General features: G+C 34.8%; 1 protein-coding gene across 1 annotated transcript in view; it reads right to left on the bottom strand.

Annotated features, from left to right (window-relative positions):
- Nucleotides 1-11,042: 11,042 nt before the first annotated feature.
- LOC140435819 (uncharacterized) overlaps nt 11,043-26,164 on the bottom strand; it is a 69,383-nt gene continuing 54,261 nt past the window's right edge. Inside the window, exon 2 of the mRNA XM_072524536.1 lies at nt 11,043-11,293. Within this exon, the coding sequence (XP_072380637.1) occupies nt 11,043-11,293 (251 nt within the window). The remainder of the gene's footprint in view (nt 11,294-26,164) is intronic.

Below are 26,164 nucleotides of genomic sequence, written 5' to 3'. Positions count from 1 at the left end.
TAGACAGGCGGCTGAATTTCATCGATTTAGTTCCTGTCAGTTAGAAAGAGACTTAATATAAAAAATAATTCGTGAATAATGTCATACTTGTGCAAAGATTTGGCGGATGGACTGTAAATATTTATTTATTATTATATCGGATAAATGCTTTAATATTTCTATATCTATAAACACACTATATATAAGTTTAATTACCACGCGTACAAAATTAAGCTAAAATGTATGTTAGTCACAACGTAATTTAGAGGAAATTAAGAATTAAGAAATAAACTCAAGCAAAGATCCGCAGAGGAAAAGTAAAAATGTCACCGAAAAATAAGTAGACAGACTTATCAGTCTTACGCTTAAATTAAGGACAGCATACACTAAGTATAACTTAAATGATTACGAATCAGCTGAAAAAAAAACAACCCTCAGGTAAGCTGACGAAAAACTAAGGAACTAGAAAGTATAGTACAACTGTCTCGCTAGTTTAGAAAATGCCATATAGGTCCCTACACTAACAAGAAACGAAAATAATAATAGAAAATTCATAGAAAAAGTTGAACGATCAGGTTATTGAAACATCAGAATTTTCACCGCTGCTTTTAATTGTAGCAAGTAAAACCAACGAATGAGGAGACAAGATATACGAGGAGAGTCTCTATCTGGAGCAAATGGACACCCCATGGACGGAACTTATCCAATTCTTTTACAGAAACAAAATTACCTTCTGTACAAAAGAATATTATGATACTACAGGTTAGCTTCGGACTGGGGTACATACATATCATGTAGGCTGATAAAGATGACTTAAATACCAAACCTTGAAAAGTCGGAAAAATCTCTGTTGTCCAAAAGTTTAATGTCATTTGTATTAAAGAGTGTATAAAACTGCTTGATAGGTATATTAAAAATGGTGTATTGTTGAAAATCCGATACATCAAGGACTCTACGTAGTGAATTACGATCTGGAAAACCAAGAGGTGATACTGGGTACATTTCTAAATATAGATGAAGCATTTGACAACAAGTCCTAATGCCAATTTATCTAAAAGAAATTAACAAAACAAGGTGCATGCTGAGTAGCCGTCTGATCTACGCAACGTTATTGGAGGATAAAGTGTCAGCACAGGTAGCCAAAAGCTCTTAGCAAGGGGGAGTTTTCTCTCTTTTCTAATGAAATCTGGTCATTAATGGTCTGATAGCTAGACTTAGCAGAGACAGGCATCATGCTCTGGGCTAGGCTGATAACCTTGTCAGCTTAGACCACGACAAATTTAATGGCTCAGTCAGATATATAGTGTACCAGGCTCTGGCTGTAGTTACAGAATGAACTTTAAATATAGTGTTTAACATAAATTTTTATAAGTCTACATCTATATTATGTTGTGTGAAGTATTTTGCTCTAGTATTAGACTCGAAGCTTACTTGGAATTAGTAGATAGAACGAATAACCAAGGGAGCGATAACTATGTTAATATTGATGGTAGCCAGAAGCACTCATAAAAAAATGTAGGGTTTTAAAACAGATAAGTGATACTGGATTTAAAACTTGTTGATAAAATTAAAAATTATTTACGCACAGTTCATAAGGGGCAGGCGAAAATTTTATATTATAAACTACGCGAACTAACGTACGTAAAAATTAGAGCAGGATTTAATCATAAATAAAACTAAATATATTGAATGAATTTTCAGTCAACATTTGCCCACCAGGGGGATATGGCAGAGTAAACACTGGACTAAGACTGCAAGACTGATTATACCTAGTACAAAGACGGGTCCAAAAGAGACGCAGAGGGTTCGAGCACAGAAATATAATTTAGTAGTGGTATAAATTTAAACATTTTTATTCCACTCAGAGAATATACCTCTGCAACAAAAAATATAAGTACTTTCGAATTGAAGTGGATCAATATACTCATAGATAGCGAAGCAGCCATTATAAGGTTCTTATAAGTCCTAAGGTGGACTCTAAGCTAGTGTTAGGAATGCCAAGAATAACTTGACATACTGGCAAAAGATAATACTAATATGGGTTTAAGGTTACTAAAAAAAACACAGCAAAAAAAAAGCTAATGAACTTGCCAGAAGTGGAATGGGGTCAGGCCATGGAGCTGGGGTATCTACATTGTATAAATGACGTGTACCCTATCCTCCATGCTATGGCATGCTGGACGAGCCATACAGTCTGTAGTCAACACCCCGAGGTGTGAGCGGGAACACAAATTGTATCAATACTCATACGCTTATGATACGCACCTGGCGGATCATAAGGGCCTTCACATTTTACTCTGTTTCAACTTGTCTTGAGTAAAATGTCTTTAATCTTTCCTATCAGCCTCTCTTGGCTAACTCTCGTTTTTTTTTCCGACCCCGAATGGCTATTAGGTTTCCGAGGGCAGACGGGTCACTACATTTACTCCTACTACATACTCTTCACAAATCCTGGTCCTCCAAGTCTGGGGGTTTGAACGATGGGCCAGCACCCCTTCTTCTAGAAAAAAGTTATTTGCTAAAAATTTCGATCAAGAGCCTCGGAATAAGGACGGAAACAAAAGACGACGACTGCTACGAAAAAGGACTATGAGATTGGCCACATGGAATGTACAAGGTCTAAGAACCAAGGAAACTGAAGTCTTTCAAGAATTAGAACGACAACAAATAGACATATGCGTTCTTACAGAAACAAAAAAGAAAGGAAAGGGAAATGAAATCAACAACGACTATATTAATTTATACAGTGGAGTTGAAAAATCATTAAGAGCAAAAAGAGGTGTGTCTATAGCCGTGCATACAAAACTCAAAAACAATATCAAGAGTTGGGAAGAGATAGACGAGCAGATCATTATGATGGATCTTGAGAAACATGGGGAGACGATAGTTATAATAGGAGTATATGCTCCTAGTGACGATTCTGATACAAAAGTTAAGGATGAATTTTATGACAAATTGCTTGACGTGTTGACCCATGTAAACCGATCCAAAGAAATATGCCTATTAGGAGATTTCAATGCTCGGGTGGGCAAAAAATTACAAGATAATGTGGTAGGAAGATATGGTGAAGACAAAATAAACAACAACGGAGAGCGACTCATTGATCTTTGTGAAACATTACAGCTTAAAATAATGAATGGATTTTATCAGCACAAAGATATACATAAATTTACCTGGGAACAACCAAAGAAAAAGATAAAATCTATAATCGACTATCTCATCCAACCAGAAAACAAAAGGCTCCAAACAAATGACGTAAGGGTGTATCGTGGTGCCGAATGCGGATCTGACCACTATATGGTGGTCGCAAAAATAACCATACACTACAGGAAAGTAAACAAGAACAAAATTGAACAGGAGAAGGTAGCAGCTTCCACAAAGATAAGATATAATATTGATAGCCTCAAACAAGAATCAGTACAATTCCTCTACAAACTTAGACTAGCCTCAAAACTAACTCACTTAACTCGAAGAGAAACAGCCGAAAAAGAATATCAAGATATAAAAAATTGCATTCATCAGGCGGCCAAAGAGGCATTGGGGTACGAAGAAGCTGACAAAGGAAAAAATCCTGAGTGGTGGAACGAAGAAGTAGGAAAATTAATTAAAGACAAAAAAAAAGCTTATCAAACATGGCTATCCACGAAAGACTCAGAAGACCGCAGAATTTACAGCAGACTAAACAGGGAAGCAAAGAAGGAAGTCACTAAAAGAAAAAACGAAATGTGGGAAGAGAAATGCGAAGAGATGGACCGATGCTTAGGAGGAACCAAAGTGACACAAGCTTGGAAATTCATAAAAAGTATTAGAAAAGAAAGAAAAGATGAGGGAAATATAAACCTGATTCAAAATAAAAAGTGGGAAAAATATTACGAAACGCTATTAACAGAAAGTAGGCACGAATTTATGGAAAGACCTGACCATATCTCAATGACAGAAAACTTAGAGGTGCATAAGATAAACAAAGAAGAACTGAAAAAAGAATTGAAACAAATGAAAAATGGAAAAACACCCGGGCCTGGAGACATTCCCATCGAGTTGGTGAAACATGGACCGGATGCTCTTTTGGAGAGCTTAGTGAATATTTTTAATAAATGCTTAATTGAAGGCCAAACGATTCCAGACGATTGGAATTTGGCCCACATTAGCCCCATTTATAAAAAGGGAGACAGAAAAGAATGCGGAAATTATAGAGGCATTAGCGTAACTAGCTCGCTGGGAAGGTTATATGGTCGTATATTGAAAAGAAGAATAGAAGAGGAGTATAAAGAAATTGAAGAACAAAGCGGCTTCAGAGCAGGAAGATCGTGCGTGGACAACACATTTACCCTTCAACAAGTAATTGAAAAACGAACAGCTCGAAACCTCCCTACGCATCTGGTATTTATAGATCTGGAGAAGGCTTATGATACAGTTCCTTTAAAACTCTTATTTAGTGTCTTGACGAAAACGGACCTTAGTAAAACATATCTAAAAGCAATACTGAACATCTATAAATGTCCTCAAAGCACTGTAAAAACAGGAAATACTTTCTCAAGGGTATTTACAGTAACGAAAGGCTTGAGACAAGGATGTTGTCTTTCCCCCACCCTATTCAAAATATATATCCAAGAAGCACTGCACCAGTGGAGACAAAAATGTACGGGAATGGGGTTGAAGCTTAACAACCATTATCTGACAACGCTGTTCTTTGCAGATGATCAAGTACTAATTGCAAGCTGTGAAGAAGATGCAGATTATATGCTTAGAAAGCTCAAAGATGAATACGAAAAATGGGGGATGAGTATGAATATGTCTAAAACAGAATATATGCGAATAGGCAGTGAAGACGAAGACCCGGATTTGGAAATTAGACAAATGAAAAGGTGCTACGAATACAAATATTTGGGAAGTATTATCTGCAGTAAAGGAACAACGGAACGAGATATAGACTATAGAGTGCAACAAGGCAGGAAGAGTGTTCAAATTCTGAATTCGATACTTTGGTCCAACAAAGCTACTATGAAAACTAAAATGACTATCTACAAAGTAATTGTAGAGCCCATTCTTACATATGGAGCAGAATGTTGGCAAATGACAGTAAAAGGAAAGAAAAAAGTTGACACGGTTGAAATGGACTACCTAAGAAGAGCTTGCCGTATATCAAGAGTAGAACGTATACCTAATTCTGAAATTAGAAGAAAAACAGATAGAGTACATACAACTTCTGAAAGAATAGAAACTAGACAGTTAATATGGTATGGACACGTACAGAGGATGGACGACAACAGATGGCCAAAAAGAGCTATGGAATACAATCCAAGTAATAGAAGGAAACGAGGAAGACCAGCCAAGTCTTGGATACAAGGTGTTATGGAAACCATGAAAGACAGAGCCATTGATGAAGACACCTGGAGAGATAGAAAAAGATGGCGATCGAAATGCGGGAAGCGGCAGAAGCTGTAGGATCCCCGCTTATATATATATATAACTTGCCAGAAGAAAATAAGCTACAAAATACTTCGGTTCAGAGCCAGATCGTAGAAATATCATACAGCATAGACCGGAGAAAGCCTGAATCTGATGACAACATAGCTCTAATTGACAAAATATATCCAGTCAAGTACATGGAAAAATGAAAATTTGACAAATATGCGCCAAAAAAGACAAAGGTACTGCGGACAGCAAACAGGAATCAGCTCATATTTATAACAGGCTTCCTTACTCTATGTACCCATAGAAAAAATACTGTTACAATTTGTTTTCATTCATGGCTATTGAAGTAGATTGACACTCCTTATATGTTGCCATTTACAGACGCTTTTTTGGTCTTCGTATTTGAGTTTGTAGTTTTGATAGCATTTTGTACTGTTTTCTCTAGTTTTGTAGTTTGGCCAACTTGTCTTTTTTTTGTAGGTTTGCTTGTAGTTTGTTTCTACTGCACCCAGAATAAAAACAATTGAGTTGTGTGTTAAGTCTAACGCGTTGATTAATTGTATTTCATTTTGTTGAGTCACGTTTTGTAGATTTGGTATGTCCAAATATGTTGGAAGACTCTCACTAACGTGGAAGCACGTAGGATCTATGAGCTCTATTACTATGGTGTTCTGTTTTTCTTCGAGATAGCCACACAGCAATTTACCGATACGATTTGCGATTGTGCGGAACCAGTACATGATATTAAAGGAACGATTCTGGCAGTAAACAGGGAAGTTAAAACACAGATCAGGAAGAGAAAGCATAACGAATGGATGACGGACGAAATTATGGATCTAATGGAAAAGCGAAGGCAACATAAACAACAACGTAATCAAGACAAATACAAACAGATACACAAAGAAATTCGCCAGAAAATTAAGAAAGCAAAAGAACGTTGGATGGTGGAAAGGTGCAACGAAATAGAACAATTGCAGGAAAAAGGAGATAGTTTTGGACTACATAAGAAGATCAAAGAAATATCGAATATACACAAAAGCCACCACAGAACAAGAATACGGAACGACAGAAACGAATACATAGAGTCAGAAGAGGAGATAGCAATGGCGTGGAAAGAATACGCAGAAAGACTTTTTAATGACGAAAGACCAACACAACCAACGCGCAAACTTCCTTCCGAAAACTTATCAGGGCCATCAATAATGCGAAGTGAAATAGAATATGCAGTTAGAACCACAAAGATGCATAAAGCAACAGGTCCAGATGAAATTAATATAGAAGCAATAAAACTACTAGACGAGGAGAATATCTAAATCTTGGTAAAGCTGTTCAATAGAATTTATGATACTGGTTACATTCCGCGAGAATGGCTGCAGTCATCCTTTGTGATGATCCCAAAAACAGCTAATGCTACAAAATGCAATGAACACCGCTTAATCAGTTTAATGAGTCACTTGCTGAAACTCTTCCTTAGGATATTACACTCAAGAATGAATAAGATACTAGAAGAACTTAGCGGGTCAACACAATTCGGTTTTAAGGGAGGACTAGGAACAAGAGAGGCAATTTTATGTTTGAACACTTTAATACAAAACTGTTTAGATCAACGAAAAGATGTCTACCTCACCTTCATCGACTACGAGAAGGCATTTGACAATGTTAAACATGATATCATGATGGAACTACTACATAGGGCCAACATTGACCAGAAGGAGATCAGAATTATTCAGAATCTATACTGGAACCAAATGGCAAAGGTGAGGATTGATCAAGACCAATATACTGATGAATTTGAAATCCGGAAAGGTGTCCGCCAAGACTGCATACTCTCTCCGATGCTTTTTAATTTATATGTTTGCGGAATAATTATAATTATAAAAATATATTTGCGGAAGCATTAGAAGACACGGAATTAGGCATTAAGGTGAACGGCATACCAATTAGCAACCTACGCTATGCAGACGACACAGTGATTATAACTGATAAATTGGAAGATCAGCAGTTATTACTTGATAGGGTGAATAGCATAGGTAAAAAATATGGCCTCAAAATCAACATTTTGAAAACGAAATATATGGTCATTAGCAGAAACCCTCCAGAAAACCCGATAATATGCATAGGTGACGATCGCATAAAACGCGTGAAAACTTTTAAATACCTTGGCACCACAATCAATGACCAATCGGATCCACAACCAGAGATAAAAACCCGAATACAAATGGCAAGACAAGCTTTTGTGAAATTCAGACCGCTTCTATGTAATCAAAACCTACATTTCGAAATACGCTACAGAATGGTCAAGTGCTACATATGGTCCATCTTGCTTTATGGCATGGAAACGTGGACTTTGAAAAAAACATCTATCAACAAACTTGAAGCATTTGAAATGTGGTCATTAAGAAGAATGATGCGCATACCTTGGGTGGATAGAGTTCGAAACGATGACGTCCTTAAGAGAGCCGGCGTGGAAAGAGAACTCTTTAAATTAATTAAAAAACGCAAGATTGGTTACCTTGGGCACATATTGAGAGGAGCAAAATATGAAATACCTCAGTTAATCCTACAAGGGAAGATCGAAGGTAGGAGAGGAGCCGGCCGCAAACAATTATCCTGGTTAAGAAATATTAAAGAATGGACAGGAATACACAATACAGGCGAGCTGTGTCACGCCGCCAAGAACAGAATTCTAGTAATGAGATAGTCGCCTACGCACTTTGGTGTATGGCATGTTAAAAAGAAGAAGAGGAACCAGTAGGGTGATCTCGCGTTCAGGTCTTCAATAATGATGGTGGGCTCTTCCGTGTCCAAAATGACATTCAGGTCCTCAAAAAAAAACGGATTGTTCGGATTCACATACGACGAAACGATTTTCATCATGTCGTTTCCCGTTTTGATCCTTACTATGGTGGATTTTATAGAGACTAGACCATCTGGTGTAGGAATTGTTTGATGTTCGATTCCTTTTTTCATCAGTATGACTGTGCCTCTTGAATTATCCCTGTAGTAATTTCTGTAGACATCATAGGCCATAAATTTTGTTTTTTTTTGTTATCTTAGTTTCTTTTGAAGCTATGATGTCTAGTTGAAGTCTGTTGGTAAACAGATACTGCCCATTGCACTCAGTACAGCGGCCATTTGCTCGAATATAAACGTGTTCTTAATTTGTTTATGCAGGACTGCCATAAGATTCGCTACTTCATAATTTTCTTTTGTTTTTTTTGTCTTCTTTGCTGCTTGGTCATAGCTTTTATTGTTGTTTTTAGTTGTTGGTGCAAGTTTGACTGTTTTGCTTCTTATTGGTGCATGTGGGGTATTTGCTTATCTTTTTTGTGCTTTGGGGCATCCCTTGTAATTGGCAGTGTGGGTTTCGCCACAGTTTGTGCATTTTGGATTAGTATTTTTGTCCTTTCTGCATTCGCTGCTAAATTGTTCTTCGCCAGATTTGCGCATTTAGTTTCATAGTGGCATGATTTCGATCCATGGTAGAATCCTTGGTAACTATAGCATAACTGCATACCTTCTTTGTTGGTTCTTAGTTATTCTTCTACGTGGATTCTCCTGTAGCAGAGATTTATTAAGCTTCTCAGTTTTTCTCTTTTCTATCATTTTATTGTGACCAGGAAGAGTGACTTTCTTTACAGAAGACTTTAACTACTAATACCTGCTTCTTTTAGTTCTTGATCGATTTTTGTTGTTTCTGTAGTCTCGATGTTCTCTCTTGTTCTATTGGATACGCAATGTACCCATTTAATAGGGTTCTTTAGACTATTTTCCAGTATACTGATTATTGCAAGGTAGTTGTTATTGCTCTGTGACTAGTCTGTATAATGATAGATCTTCTAGATTTGGCGAATTTGTTCGACAATCCTATCCCTTTTTTTGCAGCTTACTGCAGGATCTTCTAGCTTTTTATAATGGTTTAGAGGATCGCCAGTGGTTTATGCACATCATTTCTTGATGGTTATTTTTCGCTTATTGTATATTCCGTCTCTACGGGTGATTTGGGCCTCTTTTTTTTATTTACCTTTGTCAGTTTTCCTTTTTATTTCATCGTGATGTTCTTTTTTGTCTCTTTCTTATCTTGTCTTTTTCTTTGCATACTCTTGGGTACGCAACTATCTTCTTTTTGCTTCTGTATTTCTTGTATCTTTTCAGCAACATTGGTTTTTTTTGGTTTTTCTACTTTAGTATTATTTCTTTCCGAGTTAGCATTTTTTTTTATTTTTTTTTTATTTGTTGAATTGTACAGTCAGCATCATCGTTCTCTTCTTTTTTGTTTGCTTTCATGTCATTTTTTAATTTTGTTGTTATTTTTTAGTTTGTATTGGATAAAAATCAGCCAGTATTACTACCAGCTTTTGTAATGCTGCTATTATATCCGTTAATTTGAATCATCATCAATCAGCCAATCCCGTCCACTGCTGGACATAGGCCTCCCTCAGTTCTTTCCAGTGTTCTCTACACTGGGCCGCTTGTAGCCAGTTTCCCGCTACTCTTTTTATGTCGTCGGTCCATCTAGTCGGTGGTCGTCCTCGGCTTCTTTTATAATTTCTGGGCCTCCATTCCATAATTCGTCTTGTCCATCGTCCATCTTGTGTTCTGGCTAAGTGTCCTGCCCAGTTCCACTTAAGTCTCGTGGTTCTTTCGATGACGTCTTGAACTCCTGATCTTTGCCTGATTTGTCGGTTTGTTATGTGGTCTCGGAGGCTCACATTCAGCATTGCACGTTCCATGGCTCGTTGAGTAACTCTTAGTTTATTCGCAGATTTCTGCGTGAGTGTTAAAATCTCTGCTCCATAAGTTTGTACAGGCAAAACACATTGGTTATAAACTTTTCGCTTGAGACACATGGGAATTGAACTTTTTAGAATATGGCTTAGTTTGCCAAATGCTGCCCATGTCAGGCCTATTCGCCTCTGTATTTCATTTGTTTGATTGTCTCTGTTTATTTTGATCTCGTGTCCCAGATATTTGTAAGTGTCTGTTTGTTGTATGGTATTATTGTCGATAGTTATATTTCCACTCATTACGAGATTTGTCATAAGTTTAGTTTTCTCAAAGTTTATCTTTAATCCTGCTCTTTCAGACAGACTTTTAAGCGAATGTAGCATAGAAACTGTATCCTGTAAGTTATCTGCGATTAATACGACATCATCTGCAAACCTCAAATGATTTAATCTTTCTCCATCTATATTGATGCCCATATCTTGCCATTGGGTGTTCTTAAATATTGACTCTAGAGCTGCCGTGAACAATTTTGGTGAAATATTGTCTCCTTGTCTTACTCCTCGACCTAAGCTGCATTTTAGTGGTAGTGTTAGTGGTAGCGGGTAAGTACTCCTCCACAATCCCAGTGGAGGATAGACTTACTTCAGGGATGCGACCCTGCCCTACGCGAGCCTTGATTGTCTCTCAACTCCTATGGAGAGAAATCATGTCCTAAACACATTCCTACCCAATACCTACTATCCTACCAATTTCCCAAACCAACTCACCAACCCGCCTGGCAAGCGTGGTGTTTAAATGCCAAAACCCCTCAGCAGTTTGAATATCTTTTGCATTAAACTTTGTATTTCTTGGTCTTTTCCGTAGATTTTTTCTTCGAGTTTTGTCATTTGCTTCATATTTTTCTCCTACATCTTATGAATTCAGTCCATTAGACGCTTGTTTTCGGTTTCTAATTTTTCAATCAATATGTTCATTGATCGAACTAGTTCCTTATTTGCGGCCATTTCTTTGGTACGTTTAATATGTTTCTGAGCTACTTTTTGTAGAATGGGTCTTTTTCTTTTTACTAAGTCTAAGTTATTTACATTTACACTAATATCTTTTTCACTGTCACTATGGGCACTATCGAAGGATATATCATTATTACTACTATTTTTCATGCAATCATCAACTGTAATTATTATACTACCGAGCGAATCTTTAGAATTTGTTTCTTGAAAAAAGTTAGTATTATTGATATTTATTTTATTGTCAACTGTTTGGTCAGATGAAGCTAATTTTTTATGTATTTAAACTAACTGTAACTGTATTATTTAATGTATTTATTATTTTTTATTGTTATTTTATGTAATGTATGTAATTGATTACTTATATATCATTGAATTCATTGTCTTCTATTTCTTCTAGTAAATTATCTAGCGTAAAGTCAGGAAGATCATCGTAAATATTATAGCCTACAAATTCATTTGATTTGTTTACTTAATTTAATGTACTTACTTCGGTGGTCATCTGATGACTAGTATGCTCGCTTGTAGGCCCTAAGGCATTCTTTGAGTCTGTATTAATTTATCGCTGGTATTTAATGTTTTTTGTCATTCACTTTTATACATAAATTTAGTTAGTGACTATAGTCACTATATTTTGGCAGTTTATCCGATTAATAGTCGTTATAAAATTTATTTTGCATTCAGACCTTTACCGTCTAAACACTTTGACAGTTTTTTTTATATTTTTCATCCCCCAACTGTCCACTTCGGTTATATTTGTACCTACAACCAATAGGAGTGTCCATTCCCGTCTTTGCTAGATGAGTCGATATCAGTGTCGAAAAATGACCTCAAGTCTCATATATTCTAAAAAACTGTCCTCCCATGACACTTCTGGTTTAAGGGTGATTTTAGATACGAATTGGTCTCTGACCAGACAAGCAATTCCTATCAAATCGAGAACAGCTGTCATTCGGTTGTCAGTTTTAACAAAATATATTATTTAGAGGGAATTACTATTTTTTAAATAAAGGTAATTCTTAAGAAAAGCCATTTTAACCCACGAGACAAAACGTTGGAGATTATGTTCTATACACTTTTAACGGTAAAGTAGAGTCAGTTCACAATTTGTTGATAGCTCACTACAAGTTTAACCCTAATTAGAAAACTGAAATACAGCGAGGATAGGTAATACGATATAATAGTAAAAACCAACCTAAAACTGACGGTTTAAGACGTTTTCGACTAACCCACCTTATATCTGAAGGAACACAATACCTTATAATCCTATTACGGGGGTATTTTAAATGGTTAGAGATGAACGACCAGTGTCGTAGAGTATATGATTGAAACATTTATTTGAACTAAATAAATATATTTTTTAAATTGTACTTATGTAAATTGTATTTTTTAATAAAACTTATTTATTTTATTCAAAAATAAAAAGTTTCTTGCCCTTTGTAAAAGATACATTTATTTAATTAAGGAAAAAGGCGCAAAATGTCGCCTGGCAAAATTTCCAATGTGTTTTAAATGTATCCATTATTTTCGAATCCGGAGAAAATTAATAAATATTTTTGAAACATTTAAACGCAGAATGAAAGATTACATTATTACTCAGGGCAGAAAGTCCCTGAAAACTTCTACAATGTTTATTTTAATATGTTATGTAACGGGGGTCAAAATAAAAGAGAAAATATAGTATAATTTTTAATTGAAAATATTGCATGCAAAAATGCTGTTTAGTTTTCTCAGGATTTGAAAAAAAACTGGATACATTTAAAACACATTGAACATTTTGACAGGCGACATTTTGCGCCTTTCCCCTTTAATACCTTACTATTACAACTATTATTACTTACCTTATATAATTACGATTAGAAAACTATTCAAATTCAAAATAAATAGGATCAACTTCGGAATCCGAGTCATCTTAAGGGTTAATAATTAGCGGTTGTGTCTCTACGGTCGCATCAATTATGTTATCAAGATCCCACATTTTTTTCTTCTTCTATTACATGCCTTACTGCATCTTTCCAGTTTTGTTCTGTAATATGTTGTAAAGACTCATATAACAATTCATGTACAGCTTGTATTTTATATAACGTATTTTTTCTAGCCACATAACTTTTCATTTGTGCCCAAATGAGTTTAATTGGATTTATTTCGCAGTGGTAGGGTGGACGTCTAAGGACTGTAATGTTTCGCCTTTCCGCCATTTTGTCAAGTACGTATTCCTTCTACTTAGATTTGTGTTGCCAGGCAATTTTAAGAAGTTCTGCTTTTACCATTCCATCTTCGTAAGGCAAATACTTATTCCGCAGCCAGTCAAGAATATCCTGTTTCTTCCATGCAGTCTTTGGAAGTCTTTCTACTAGTCGTGAATGATAAGGTGCATTATCTAATACTATAATTGAATTTGGTGATATGTGTTCAATCATCTGTTCAAAATACTCTTCGAAAACATCAGCTGTCATCTCCTCGTGATAGCCTTTTGTGCTTTTGGACTGAAATTCCAACAAACCATGCTTAACAAATCCTTTTTGACTGCCAATGTGAGAAATTATTAATCTACTGCCTTTACCAGAAGGTGGGGAGATACCAGTAGACCAACCTTCCATTAAGGCTTGCCTGGAGCTTAATATATTTTTATCTGACCAAATTTTTTTTAGAGTATGACCTGTGTTTACCCACGTTTCATCCTGGTAGAAGATTGGCCTTCCTTTAGCCCGGAATTTTCGTATGGATCTTAGATAATTTCTTCTCCAACATATTATCTCCTCCCGGTCAATCAAAAGTGATTTTCGGTCTGATTTCTCCCACCGGAAATTTAATTCTTTTAAAACTTACCACAATTTAGTTCTGAGGCAAATCCGGGTCGTCTCTAACTTCTTGTAAAACTTTGTTTAGGTTTGGTATTTCTTTTTTGAAAAAAAATCCATGAATTTTCCTTCGAATACCATTTTTGGCAAATTCATCAATTTCAATAGGCTTTTTCCCTCTCTTTAAGTGTTCGTTTGTGTTTCGGTTAGCTATACCGTGTTTTTTTTCTTGCTGATAGGAACCTATATATAGTTGACACTCCTACTCCAGTCATGTTGGCACAACTTTCGACTATGTTGCGAACAGTGTTTGTGGGATTCTGAGACACCAGAACATCGTGAACATTCAGGACAATAGTCTTCTCTCTTGGTGAATAGACAGACTTACTGACTGTACGCAACAGTACCGGTGTAAAACTTGATGATGTTGATGATGAAGCCATCACAAACAATCCAACAAAACGAGCACGAGCGAAAGGTACGTATATGTTCGTAGGTATATGGAATAAAAAAATCACTCACGCACTGCATATAATTCGCAAAAGAAATATTCGAGACGCTTATTACTGCCGTAGATGCGGAAACTCTGACGAGCTGTAAATTACATGCGATCAAAAACGTACTAAACAAAAAAATTGTTTTCGTTCGTAATAACTTCACCCTTTTAAGTTAAGTTTCGAATATAAACTGAACAAACGAGGCACGTGACCAAAGCATACCCATTATATTATTAAAAATCTGGGGAATTCCATCTTAATTATCTTGCAACGAATAGTACCTTCGGATATGAATTCCAGGTTTTCTAGTAAAGTGATTAAACGCGAATATTAGTATTGAAATATCCAAAAAAATAAGGTATTCTTATTTACAAAATTGTTAATGGTTAAATTCTTATTTTTATTAATATAATATAATTACATAACATTAGCCGTGAAAGTTCTAATTGTTTTTTTGCTAAATATATTAGTATTAAAATATTATTAATATTATATATATAACAGTATTCAAAAATATTATTATTTAATGAATAAACACCTCAGGAACGCCTATGGTTTACGACCGTTTTATGAGTTTGAGGCACATTTCGTGCTCTCAACAATTTATGAACGGAGAATAGTAAATTAGAATCCTATTTTGACATTTTCGTGGGATAACTTGAAACCAAAGGTATGTCTAAGGAAGTTTTTCAAAATAATAATCATCTAGATATTGTATTAAAAGAGGAACGTTTAGGCAATCATCAATAAATGATTCTTAATAAAAAGGCTTTTTAAGTAATTCTCTTCATTCATTCATATTCAATATAATTCAAATATTTATAATTACTTATAATAATTTCAATAAATCTTTTGTTTTTTATTTCAATTTAGACATATTTATTTATATTTATATTTATTTTTTATTCCAAATTTTTATTTTGTTGTTTTCTATACTTACATACGCCAATGTTTCACCAAATTGTGTGACTGAATTTCACGGTTATATAATGATTGTCCAAACTAAAGTAAAATTATTAAGTTTGCCATTATCTAAATACAGAATAACTTAATTTATGAATACAGCAGGTTCAAATTCTAACTTAGTTAATGACGCTACTTTAAACTTTACGTCGTCAAGCAATATAATACGATGTAATATCGGATTACTTGGCATCTACCATTTATAACCTTCTTACTTGATAAAACATTATAACTTATGGTAATTTTCTGATTCTACGATATAACTTTTAAATTGTTAAAAAGCGATTATCATAATTTCATAATACGATAATATGTAGTATTTTCTTAAATCAATAATTGTAATCGGTGACTGGTAGAAAGGTCACTTTTAATTATTGTTTTTGGTAATAGAAGAGTTTGTAATAATATATCTTCTGTTTCGAATTAGAAGACTGTAAAATACACTTGAGTGCAAAATAATCGACACAAAAGTGATATTTGAGGTTACACCTTCTGTTTTAATGTAAGAAGTATGAACATAAAAATATGTCATCATGTGCAAACAATAACTTTATTATTGAACTTACAAAAACTGCTATTGCATTATTTGGAAGACGCATTATAAAAACAATATGCAATACGAACAGAGTTTCCTAAATATTCATCATTGGAACTAACGCAAGAAAGACGTTATGAATAGAGAAATCATCAATTACAAAATGAGTTTCTTTATTTTTCGGTATTTAATATTATCATCCCTACTCCTAATTACACTTTCCAATCGATTTCGTATGGATCGGATGACTTTTATAATAAATTTTTAAGGCATTGCTTCCCATTCATCATTAAGCTCAGCTCTCGATACCATTATGCTCCTTGGTGCATGATTCATGTCCTGGACCCTTTGTTTAAGCTCATCCCAAACATGCTCTATTGGATTTATGTTCACGCTCAACGCCGACCCATTTATTGTAGGTATACCGATCTTAGTCAGATAGGTGGTGGTGACTCGTGTGGTATGACATCGTGCCTTATCGTGCATTAAAATAATGGCAAAACTTCCCAACATCCTCCACCAGGCACGAAAACCAACTCGGTTTTTTAATCCATGTAAATGCCTGCCCAAAACATACGAGAACCGTCTCCATATGACACAATATCTCGTATACAACATTGAGTAAATTGGTCTCTTGGCCTTCTATAGACTTAACGCCTCTTGTCGTTGCCATGTAGGTATATCCTACTGTCGTCGGAGAATAATACCTGACTCCATTGATAGTCGCCCCAATCCAGATATTCTCACGCGAATTCTAATCGTTTTTATTCTGAACTGCAGTGAGCTTTTGACCCGTAGCTGCCCTGTTTGGTGTCAGGTTAACTGCCTTTAGTCTCCCTCTGACTGTCCAAACACTGGTAACTACACTTCGAACCCCGCTAAGCTCTTCTTTGAGATTAGTACCAGTTAAATGTCGATTTCTCAGTGATTTCGATACAAGAAATCGATCATCTCTCTCCGTTGTTATTCGTTTATGGCCTCCTCCTTAGTGGCGGACATAATCAGCAGTATCTTGGTACAAACAATACACTCGGGATACAACAGATTGGCTTAAATTTAGTCGATTTGCCACGGCCCTCTGACTCAGGCCTTCTCACAATAATGCTACTGCTTGACATGCTTTGACGGATGTGGTATCCAATTGTAATGCAGTTGCGAACTTAGTGACTGATCTATCAGTGGGTTTGCTATGAAAATTGATACGTACGATGTTACGTATTAAGCGTTAACTAAAGCGTTACTTAACGCGTTAAGTCGGTGCGTGTCGATTTAAATGAGTCAAATTCTGACCCCCTCTCTACGTGTTGCATTATTTACTTGTAATAAGTCATCGGATTCACCAAAAAACAAAACTTTTTTAAAACTCAATAATGATGTTAATGATTATACACTAAATATTTTTAAATTTACACTTTTTAGATTGAAACAAGAGACATACTTTCGCAAAATAATTTTGAGTTGATTATTTTGCACTCAAGTGTAGTAATTATCTGTTTATATAAATATCGATATTGTATGAATAGATACTTTAAGTATTCTATCTGTTGCATCAAAAGCAATACTGTAACAAAATATAGACTTTACGGCCATGACGGACCTAAATTGCAGAAAGAAGAAATGTAACAGATAGAAGAAAATCAATTATAAATATAAAAGAAGTCAAAACACATAAACAAAAACGTAAAAGATTTCTACCAAGAAGTTAAAAAATCCAGATAAACTATAAAGAATAATACAAAGTATTGCAGAAACAAAAAAGGTTTACGTCTAGAAGAAATTCCAAAAAAATAAACAGATAGGCGAAATACTTCGAAGATCTATTAAATATAGACCAGCAGGTGAAACCAGAGGGTAACAAGAATTGGCAAGAACATGAAGAGGGGACGTGCGAGGAACCAATACTCTAAATGAAGTTAAAGAAATCATAAGAGACTTTAAAAATAACAAATCGACAGGAGAAAGTGATATTACAGCTGAGATTTTTGAGGAATGCGGGGAAAGACTGAAAGAAAGAACAGTCTGCTAGACATTAGCAGTTTGGCAAAAGGAAAAATGCCGATACAATAGCTCTTATTTTTTCGATATCCAAAATACTTGCACAAATTATTTGGAAAAGATTAATGAAATACGAAAACAAAGATATCAGGAAGGGTTTAGAAAATAAAGAACAAATACTGATCAAATAAGTATAAAATTAATTTAAAATACTACCTTCGATAATAAATTCGTAAAAACCTAGCAGAACACTGTGGTATTTTAAAAATAATTTTTATTAATTTCGCTGGCTCGAATATCAAGCTAACAGTAACGTTTCCAAATAATATTGATTTGGGGGTGAAAAATTATCATGGTGATTTAAGTTTAGTATAAACTTAACATAACACTTATTTCAGTAGAGGAGGGTGAATTTGAGAAATAATAATTTTTCCCCTTAAATTTTAATCTAACAGAATTATTGACTTTACATAAGGGGTAAATAATACATAAATTACATAAATAAGGGGTAAGTAAGCCAGCAGAATCGCTCCCGTTAAGGGTGGTTTAGTGGTGAAAAATTATTATGGTGGTAATAAATTAGTGAAAGATGGTTGAACAAATATGCCACACGCAAAAAGTTTTTTTTTTTGAATTCTGCTAGCTTGAACCTTAAGCCACAAAATCGCTCCCCTTAAGGCTGGTTTGGTGGTAAAAAATTATTAGGGTGGTAATAAATTATTGAAAAATGGGTGAAAAAATATTCTTCTTCTTAACGTGCCCTATCAGGTCCCCTTGACGTTGGCGATTAACATGGCGAAACTGTCTCTATCTTGAGCTATTCTAAAGAGTTGCTCAGCTTTCCTCATTCCTGTCCACTTCCTGATATTCTTCAACCAAGAGGCCTGCTTTCTACCAATTCCTCTGCGTCCTTCGATTTTACCCATCATAATAAGTTGAAGAATATTATATCGGTCTCCCCTTACTACGTGTCCAAAATAGGCCATCTTTCTACATTTGATGTTATCAAGCAACTCGCGAGCAGCATTTGCTCTCTCAAGGACTGCCACATTTGTAAGCATAGCCGTCCATGGAATTTTTAGTATACGTATGTGCAGCCACATTTCAAAGGCCTCCAGACGATTAATGGTGGATATGTTTAATGTCCATGCTTCGATACCGTATAAGAGGACTGACCAAATGTAGCATTTAACCATGCGCTTTCGAAGTTGAAGTTGCAAGTTATCATTACAGAAGAATAACTTCATTTTTAAAAATGTCGTGCGGGCTATCTTGATTCTACGTTTTATCTCTTGATCTGGATCTAGTTGTTCAGTAATATGGCAACCAAGATAATTAAAACTGGACACTCTTTGAATTATATGACCATCAACATATAATTGTGCATCTTGATGTGCTAAACGGCTAAACACCATGTGTTTTGTTTTTGAACAGTTTATGTTTAGGCCAAACTCTCTTCCCACTGTATCAATGGCATTTAAAAGGCATTGTAATCCATTCATGTCATCACTTAAAATAACTGTATCAACAGTTAGAGTTAAGTAACTGTACTGTACTGTAACTGTATCAACAGTAAAGAAGCGCTGCATAACAAATTATGCAGCGCTTCTTTAACCCTTAAATGCCCGTGACTAAAAGGAAAACACGGTTAAAAATAATTTTAAGCATATTTGAATAATTTTTATTTATTTTTCATACAAAATTAACGGCTTTTCTAGAAACAAATTATTTTCAATTCGAACAAAATTAAAATTAAATAATAATATAAGCATATAACTTTTAGTTGCAATTTTTACATACAATAGTTTTTTCTTCTTTTCTGTGCACCTGGCATATAAATTTTTTGCAAAAAGAGCAAACGGTATTCACTTTTCTGTCACAGTTTCGCGGACACTGGTAACAACGAGCACGTTTCTTAGCTGAATGGACGGATTGAGTTGCAACTTCGGTAGTTGGGTTTACCATTGGTATGCCACAATCTTTTAGAGCAGATTTTACATAGGCTTTATGTTTTATATATTTCGCTCTTTTTTCCATGTTGTTTCGAGCAAGCTCAGCCCCTAATTGTAACAGGAAAATACGTCTTCGTGAAAAATTATTTTTCTTCCAATCAGGATGTTTTTCAATGTATAAAATATAGGCATTTAGTGCACATATGTCTATAATATTCATAAAGAGCCTGAATGGCCAACGAGCAGTTCTTCTTTTACAGGAATATTCCCTAATCAGTTTGTCGGCATTATCAACACCACCCTTGGTATTATTATAGTCTAAAATCATCAAGGGTTTGTTTTGAGAGTCTTGACAAATTATATCACTATCGTGTTGACTTGAAAGAAGATGTACCATCCTGTGTATTTTAGGTATGTACGAAACCATAGCTAATTCTTTAGTAAAAGCAAATATTGACGACTCCGCAGGTCTTTTTGTCAAACTTAGTTGTGGTGGTGTATCAGGTTTATTTTTGCGGACGGTCCCAAGTAAAGTAAGGTTTTTAGATAAAAGATATTGAGCAAGAGGAACACTGGTAAAAAAGTTGTCAGTTGTAATTCCTCTCCAACTGCCATGATATGGTTCCACCAGATCTTTCACAACACGAAATCCCTGATTTTTCTCTATTCTACCACCTGGTAGTTTTCCAAGGTACACCTGAAGTTTTGATAAATAAGATGTTTTAACATCCGCGGTAGCCCAAATTTTTATCCCATAGCGGCAAGGTTTTGATTTTATATATTGTCTAAAAGGACACTTTCCTCTAAAACTCACTAACTGTTCGTCAACGGTTATATGTTCGTATGGTTCAAAGGCTTTGTCACAGTTAGAGACGAACATGTCCCAAATTACTCGTATCGCCGCTAACTTATCCTGTTCCTTCCGCTCCACCCTGGTCACTTTGTCATCAAACCTCAAGAAACTCGATAATTCTTCAAATCGGTTCCTAGCGAATGCGGCTGTAAAAAATGACCGGCGTATTGAGGTGTCTGTAGACCATATCTCTCGTGTCGATTCTTTCCCACACCTTAAAGCACCAGCTTTGATAAGTGCTCCTAAAAAGCTATCCAGTTCATTGTTGGTAAGTACCATCCACTCTTTTTTGTTATTCGGATGTTTTTCGTTCCACTCTTGATAACGCCTAACAGCTTCTTCATTAGTATGAAGGCATATGACATTCTTCATCTCTTCGGTCAAAAATAAATTGAAATAGTCTAAAAACGTGTTGGAATTTTTACTATAGTTTGTTAAGCCTGGATGTACATTTATAATATTTTTTTGTTGCCTCTTGGATCTCACGAAAGGTAGGCTATTCCACTGCATTCCAGATTTGGATGTATATGTTGGACCACTAACCTCACTAATATTATCGTTTACTTCGGTAGGTTCTGCATCTGATTCCTCGTCACTGTTGACTTCTAAATTGTCCTCAGTTTCCGAAACATTTTCCTCAAAAACATCTTGCTCTTCGCTATCTGATTCGTCGGTAATCTCATAGTCGAAATCGGAGTCTGATATCCCTTCTTCTATATTTCGGATAATTTTTTCATGTTCTTGGTCGCTTATTGTCATTTTCATTCTCTTACGGTCCATTTTTCAATGTAAACTGACGAAAAATGTTAAAAATAATAAAAATATTCTGGTGCCTCTAAATGCCCAATCGGGGTCACAGCGAGACCCCACTTATCTAAATCTCTCTTACAGACCACTGCACCTCACGAATGTTCATGGTATACTAACAGAAAACGTAGAAGACACGTCCACACAAATACCTGATTGCGCGGTTGCCAAATGTTTCAAATAAAGATATTATAGCCAAAAATGTATGTCTGGGGTCCCATAGTGACCCCGATTGGGCATTTAAGGGTTAAATATTCTATCTGAATATAAAGTAAATAACAGTGGGGATAGTATACAACCCTGTCTGACACCGCTTTGTATTTTACATATTTCTGTTGATTTTCCGTTTATGCGAGCTGTCGCTGTTTGACGCCAGTATAACTTTTCTATGAATCGTATGTCTTGTCTATCAACTCCTTTATCTTTTAATATTGTAATTAATTTGTGATGCTGTACTCGATCAAAGGCCTTTTCATAGTCAATAAATACAGCAAAGACGTCTTTCCTTTGATCTCGACATTTCTGCAGTAATGCATTTAGTGCAAAGAGGGCGTCCCGCGAAAAAATATTACGTAAGTTAAATTGGATTCCACTCATTTGTCCCCGCTAGCTTAAGGACCCTTGTCATTTATTTTCTACTATCTAGTTTAACTATTATATTTATATACATTAAATTATATACATATTTTATTATTTTTGCCTTTGTTGCGAGTTATGCCGATACTTTATTTTACTGTAAACTCTCATTAACTTTTTCTTGTTATACTTTGTAAATGAATGAAATCTATATTGGAAACAAATATTAAACTTATATATACATATAAAAATAAAACTCCTTTATTTTTTTTTTTAAAGAAAAATATCATTATTGATAAAAACTTTTGCTTATTATAATATCTCATAAAATGAAATTATACTTAAGTTTTTATAACCTGCTTCATTTTATTATTAATTTTATGTAAATCCTACGAGTTTTGAAGTTCGGAAATATAATATAAATCTAGATTTTAATAATCGAGTGAGAGACGTTTACAATGTACTTAAGTAATTGATCCGTGAATAAATGATGAATTAAAAGGATGAAATAAGGAAATAAAAGATTTATTCAAAACTCGTTTTATTACGCATCTATCGTTGTCAATGGTAAACACAAAATCCATTTTTACGAAGAAAATAAAGAAAAAAATTGTGTAATTTCTGATTTTTTGAAAAAATTTTGTTTAATTTCTTACAATAATTACAGGTCAGCTGTTAAAGTGAGTAAAGATTATAAAATAAAATATCCACTTACAACTTACTTTTTATCATCTATTCTTCCAAATAGTCAATAGAAAATTAACTTCCGTAAATATAAAAGCTACCATGTTTTAGAGTCTTCTTTACTTATTAAAGTGCTCACCTAAAATAAAAAAATATACATAAGTATTATACACTTAATTACGTATACTATATATTATAAGTATACCCTAATTTCGTTTTGAAAATACTTATCAAATATTTAATAAATATTATATATATACATATTTATAAATATATATATATATATATATATATATATATATATATATACATATTTATAAATATATATAAATATATAAATATATATATATATATATATATATATATATATATATATATATATATATATATATATATTCATCATTATCTCTCTAGCATCTTCAGGGGAATTTAGTCAAAATTGTAGGCTATTCAGCAATTTTATGAATGTTATAATTATAAACAATGAAAAATGCATTTACATAACACTAAACGAGCACAAACAGTGTATTTTTTAATGGTTATAACATTCATAAAATTGTTGAATAGCCTAGAATTTTGACAAAATGCCCCTGAAGATGCTCTGAGAGCGAAAGTACTTGGGTAAGATTTAATAAAAAACTATTCCTGATATCTGCTATTTATTTGATCGATGGCTTCATTAGGATGTATTGTTTAAGCTCTTTTTAAGGAGCAAACGACACTGGTATGGTTTTGGTTATTTGCTGTCTGGTAATGAGTGTCATAGTTCCATATGTGACTTGCTTTCATACACGTGTTTTTTTGTACTGCGGTGTGGTAAGATGATCGAGAGATTTGGTAAAAAAAGCAGGTTTTAAAAAAAAAGATTTAAAATTTTTTTCATATTTTTTTCGATAGAGAATGGACTAATTTAGACTATTAGTTTAAAAAAAAGAATAAGTGATATGAAGCTTCTTATTTGTGCTGTATGGTGGTTTTATTTGTTGTGTATAATGAGAGAGTGATATATCGGGCTCAAGTTTTAATGTCGGTTCTTTTATTTAGGGAAGTTGGATGTTATAGAATTTGGTACATATTAAGGAGGGATTGTTTATGATACTTTTTTTGTTTGCACAGTATTTTGGTATTTGTGAAATCGATATTGTGTTTAGTTAAGATGACATGTTGTGCAAGGGCACAAGATAGTTTAGAAATCCTAATGTCGCTTTTATGGGACGTTAGTCGACCATAATGAGAGCGGCTATTCTGGCCAATGTAGGAGGAGTTGCACTTTGCACAGGGTATATGATAGGCGACATTAGTTTGTTCTAAAAGGGACAATTTTTAAGGCTATTTTTGACAGGTTTTGAAAACAAAGTTTTTAAAAATTTTTTGGTAGACTTGTTCGTGATTTGTGGGAAGTACGAGAGCTAATCATATTTTGTGGTTTGTTCATTTCTTTTCTATGTCAGATAGTGACGTACATCTGTATCTGTTATCATGTGTGCTAATAATGTGCATATCTAAAAACGCAATACTGTTATCAACCATAAATTTACATGTAAATTGCACGTGAGGATCAAAGCAGTTAAAAACTGATAAGGTACCCGCTGCCTTTGCAAACTTGATAAATTTGCAAAGGCAGTGGACCTTTGCAAACCAAAGAACCTGTAAATCTAACTCCCTTGATATTCTCACAGCAACTTCATAGGACAAGATGGTGGGCACCTTATCAGTTTTTAACTGCTTTACTGCTTACCTGCAATTTACATGTACATTTGAGATTAATAACAGTAGATATGCGTATGCTACACTATTGTTAAATCATAACTTTAAACCATTTTTTTGTTGTTTGTAAAATATTTATTAATCATTATCTATTTTTCAATTACCTTATAGTAATAACTCATTTTTTTGTTGTTGTTGCACTTTGTTGCCAACAAAGTGGAATAATTCAATAACTGTACTCTTACACAAGAAGGGAGATATAGCAGACCTGGAAAGATACAGACCAATCAGTCTCCTTAACCATCTTTATAAATTATACACCCGAATAATAACGAACAGATTAGAGACAAAGCTGGATTTTTACCAACCTCGGGAACAAGCCGGTTTCCGCCCTAATTACGGCACAAATGATCACCTGCAGTGCCTAAAAACCCTGATAGAAAAAACTAACGAATATAACCGTCCCTTGGCATTGATATTTGTAGACTTTAAAAAGGCGTTTGATACAGTGGAATTACCGTCCATCTTAAGAGCACTACAAGATTGCAGGGTCGACCACAGATATTGTAATATAGTTAAAAATATATATGAAAATGCCACAACAACCATAAGTCTACATTCAGCAACTAATAAGATAAAGATAAAAAGGGGAGTCAGGCAAGGTGATACCATGTCACCAAAGCTGTTCATTACCGTTCTTGAATATGCATTTAAAAGACTAACATGGCAACAGAAAGGAATATCCATCGATGGAGAAAGATTAAACCATCTACGTTTTGCGGACGATATCGTGCTTCTGTCAGATAATCTGAGAGAGATCAAAGACATGCTCCAAGAACTGAATTACATACTACAAGAAACTGGGCTGGAGATAAATTTCGAGAAAACCAAAATGATGACCAATATGGTTCCCAGCGAAGAGATACAGATCAATAACAACAAGGTAGAATTAATCGATAAATACACATACTTGGGTCATGAAATCAGAATAACCTGAGACAACCAAACCTGCGAGCTAAATAGACGAATCACGTTGGGATGGGCGGCATATGGAAGGATGAGAGACATTTTTAAAACAAATACTCCAATTCACCTGAAAAGGAAGGCATTTAACCAATGCATCCTACCAGTCTTGACCTACGGAGCAGAGACCCTAACTTTAACGAAAGCTACTGCCGAAAAACTGAGGGTAACACAAAGGCGAATGGAGAGATCAATGCTGGGTCTGACCTTGAAAGATCGCGTGAGAAATGAGGAGATACGCCGACGAACTGGCGTTGACGATATTATACTGCGAATCAATAAACAAAAGTGGAGGTGGGCTGGACATGTTGCTAGAATGGAAGACGGAAGATGGACGAAGAGATTATTGGAGTGGAGACCAAGAGCCGACAAGCGAAGTCGAGGCAGACCACCCACCCGATGGACCGACGACCTAAGGAGAATAGAAACAAACTGGATTGCAGCAGCTAGAGATAGAGAGAACTGAAGACGTTTGGAGGAGGCCTATATCCAACAATGGATGTGAAAACGGGGCTGGATGATGATGAATAACTCATTTAAAATGTGTAGCAGTGTTATTAAAAAATCTTACTAATTACTTTATTTTATAAATTTAGAGTTACCACCCTCTTCGTGACATTTTTACGTCAAGTACCTATGTAC

The sequence above is a fragment of the Diabrotica undecimpunctata genome, chromosome 3 (genome assembly GCF_040954645.1).
Source record: "Diabrotica undecimpunctata isolate CICGRU chromosome 3, icDiaUnde3, whole genome shotgun sequence".
Taxonomy (NCBI): Eukaryota; Metazoa; Arthropoda; class Insecta; order Coleoptera; family Chrysomelidae; genus Diabrotica; species Diabrotica undecimpunctata.
Note: the sequence above shows the minus strand (reverse complement) of the source record. Positions and strands in the feature narration are given on the sequence as shown.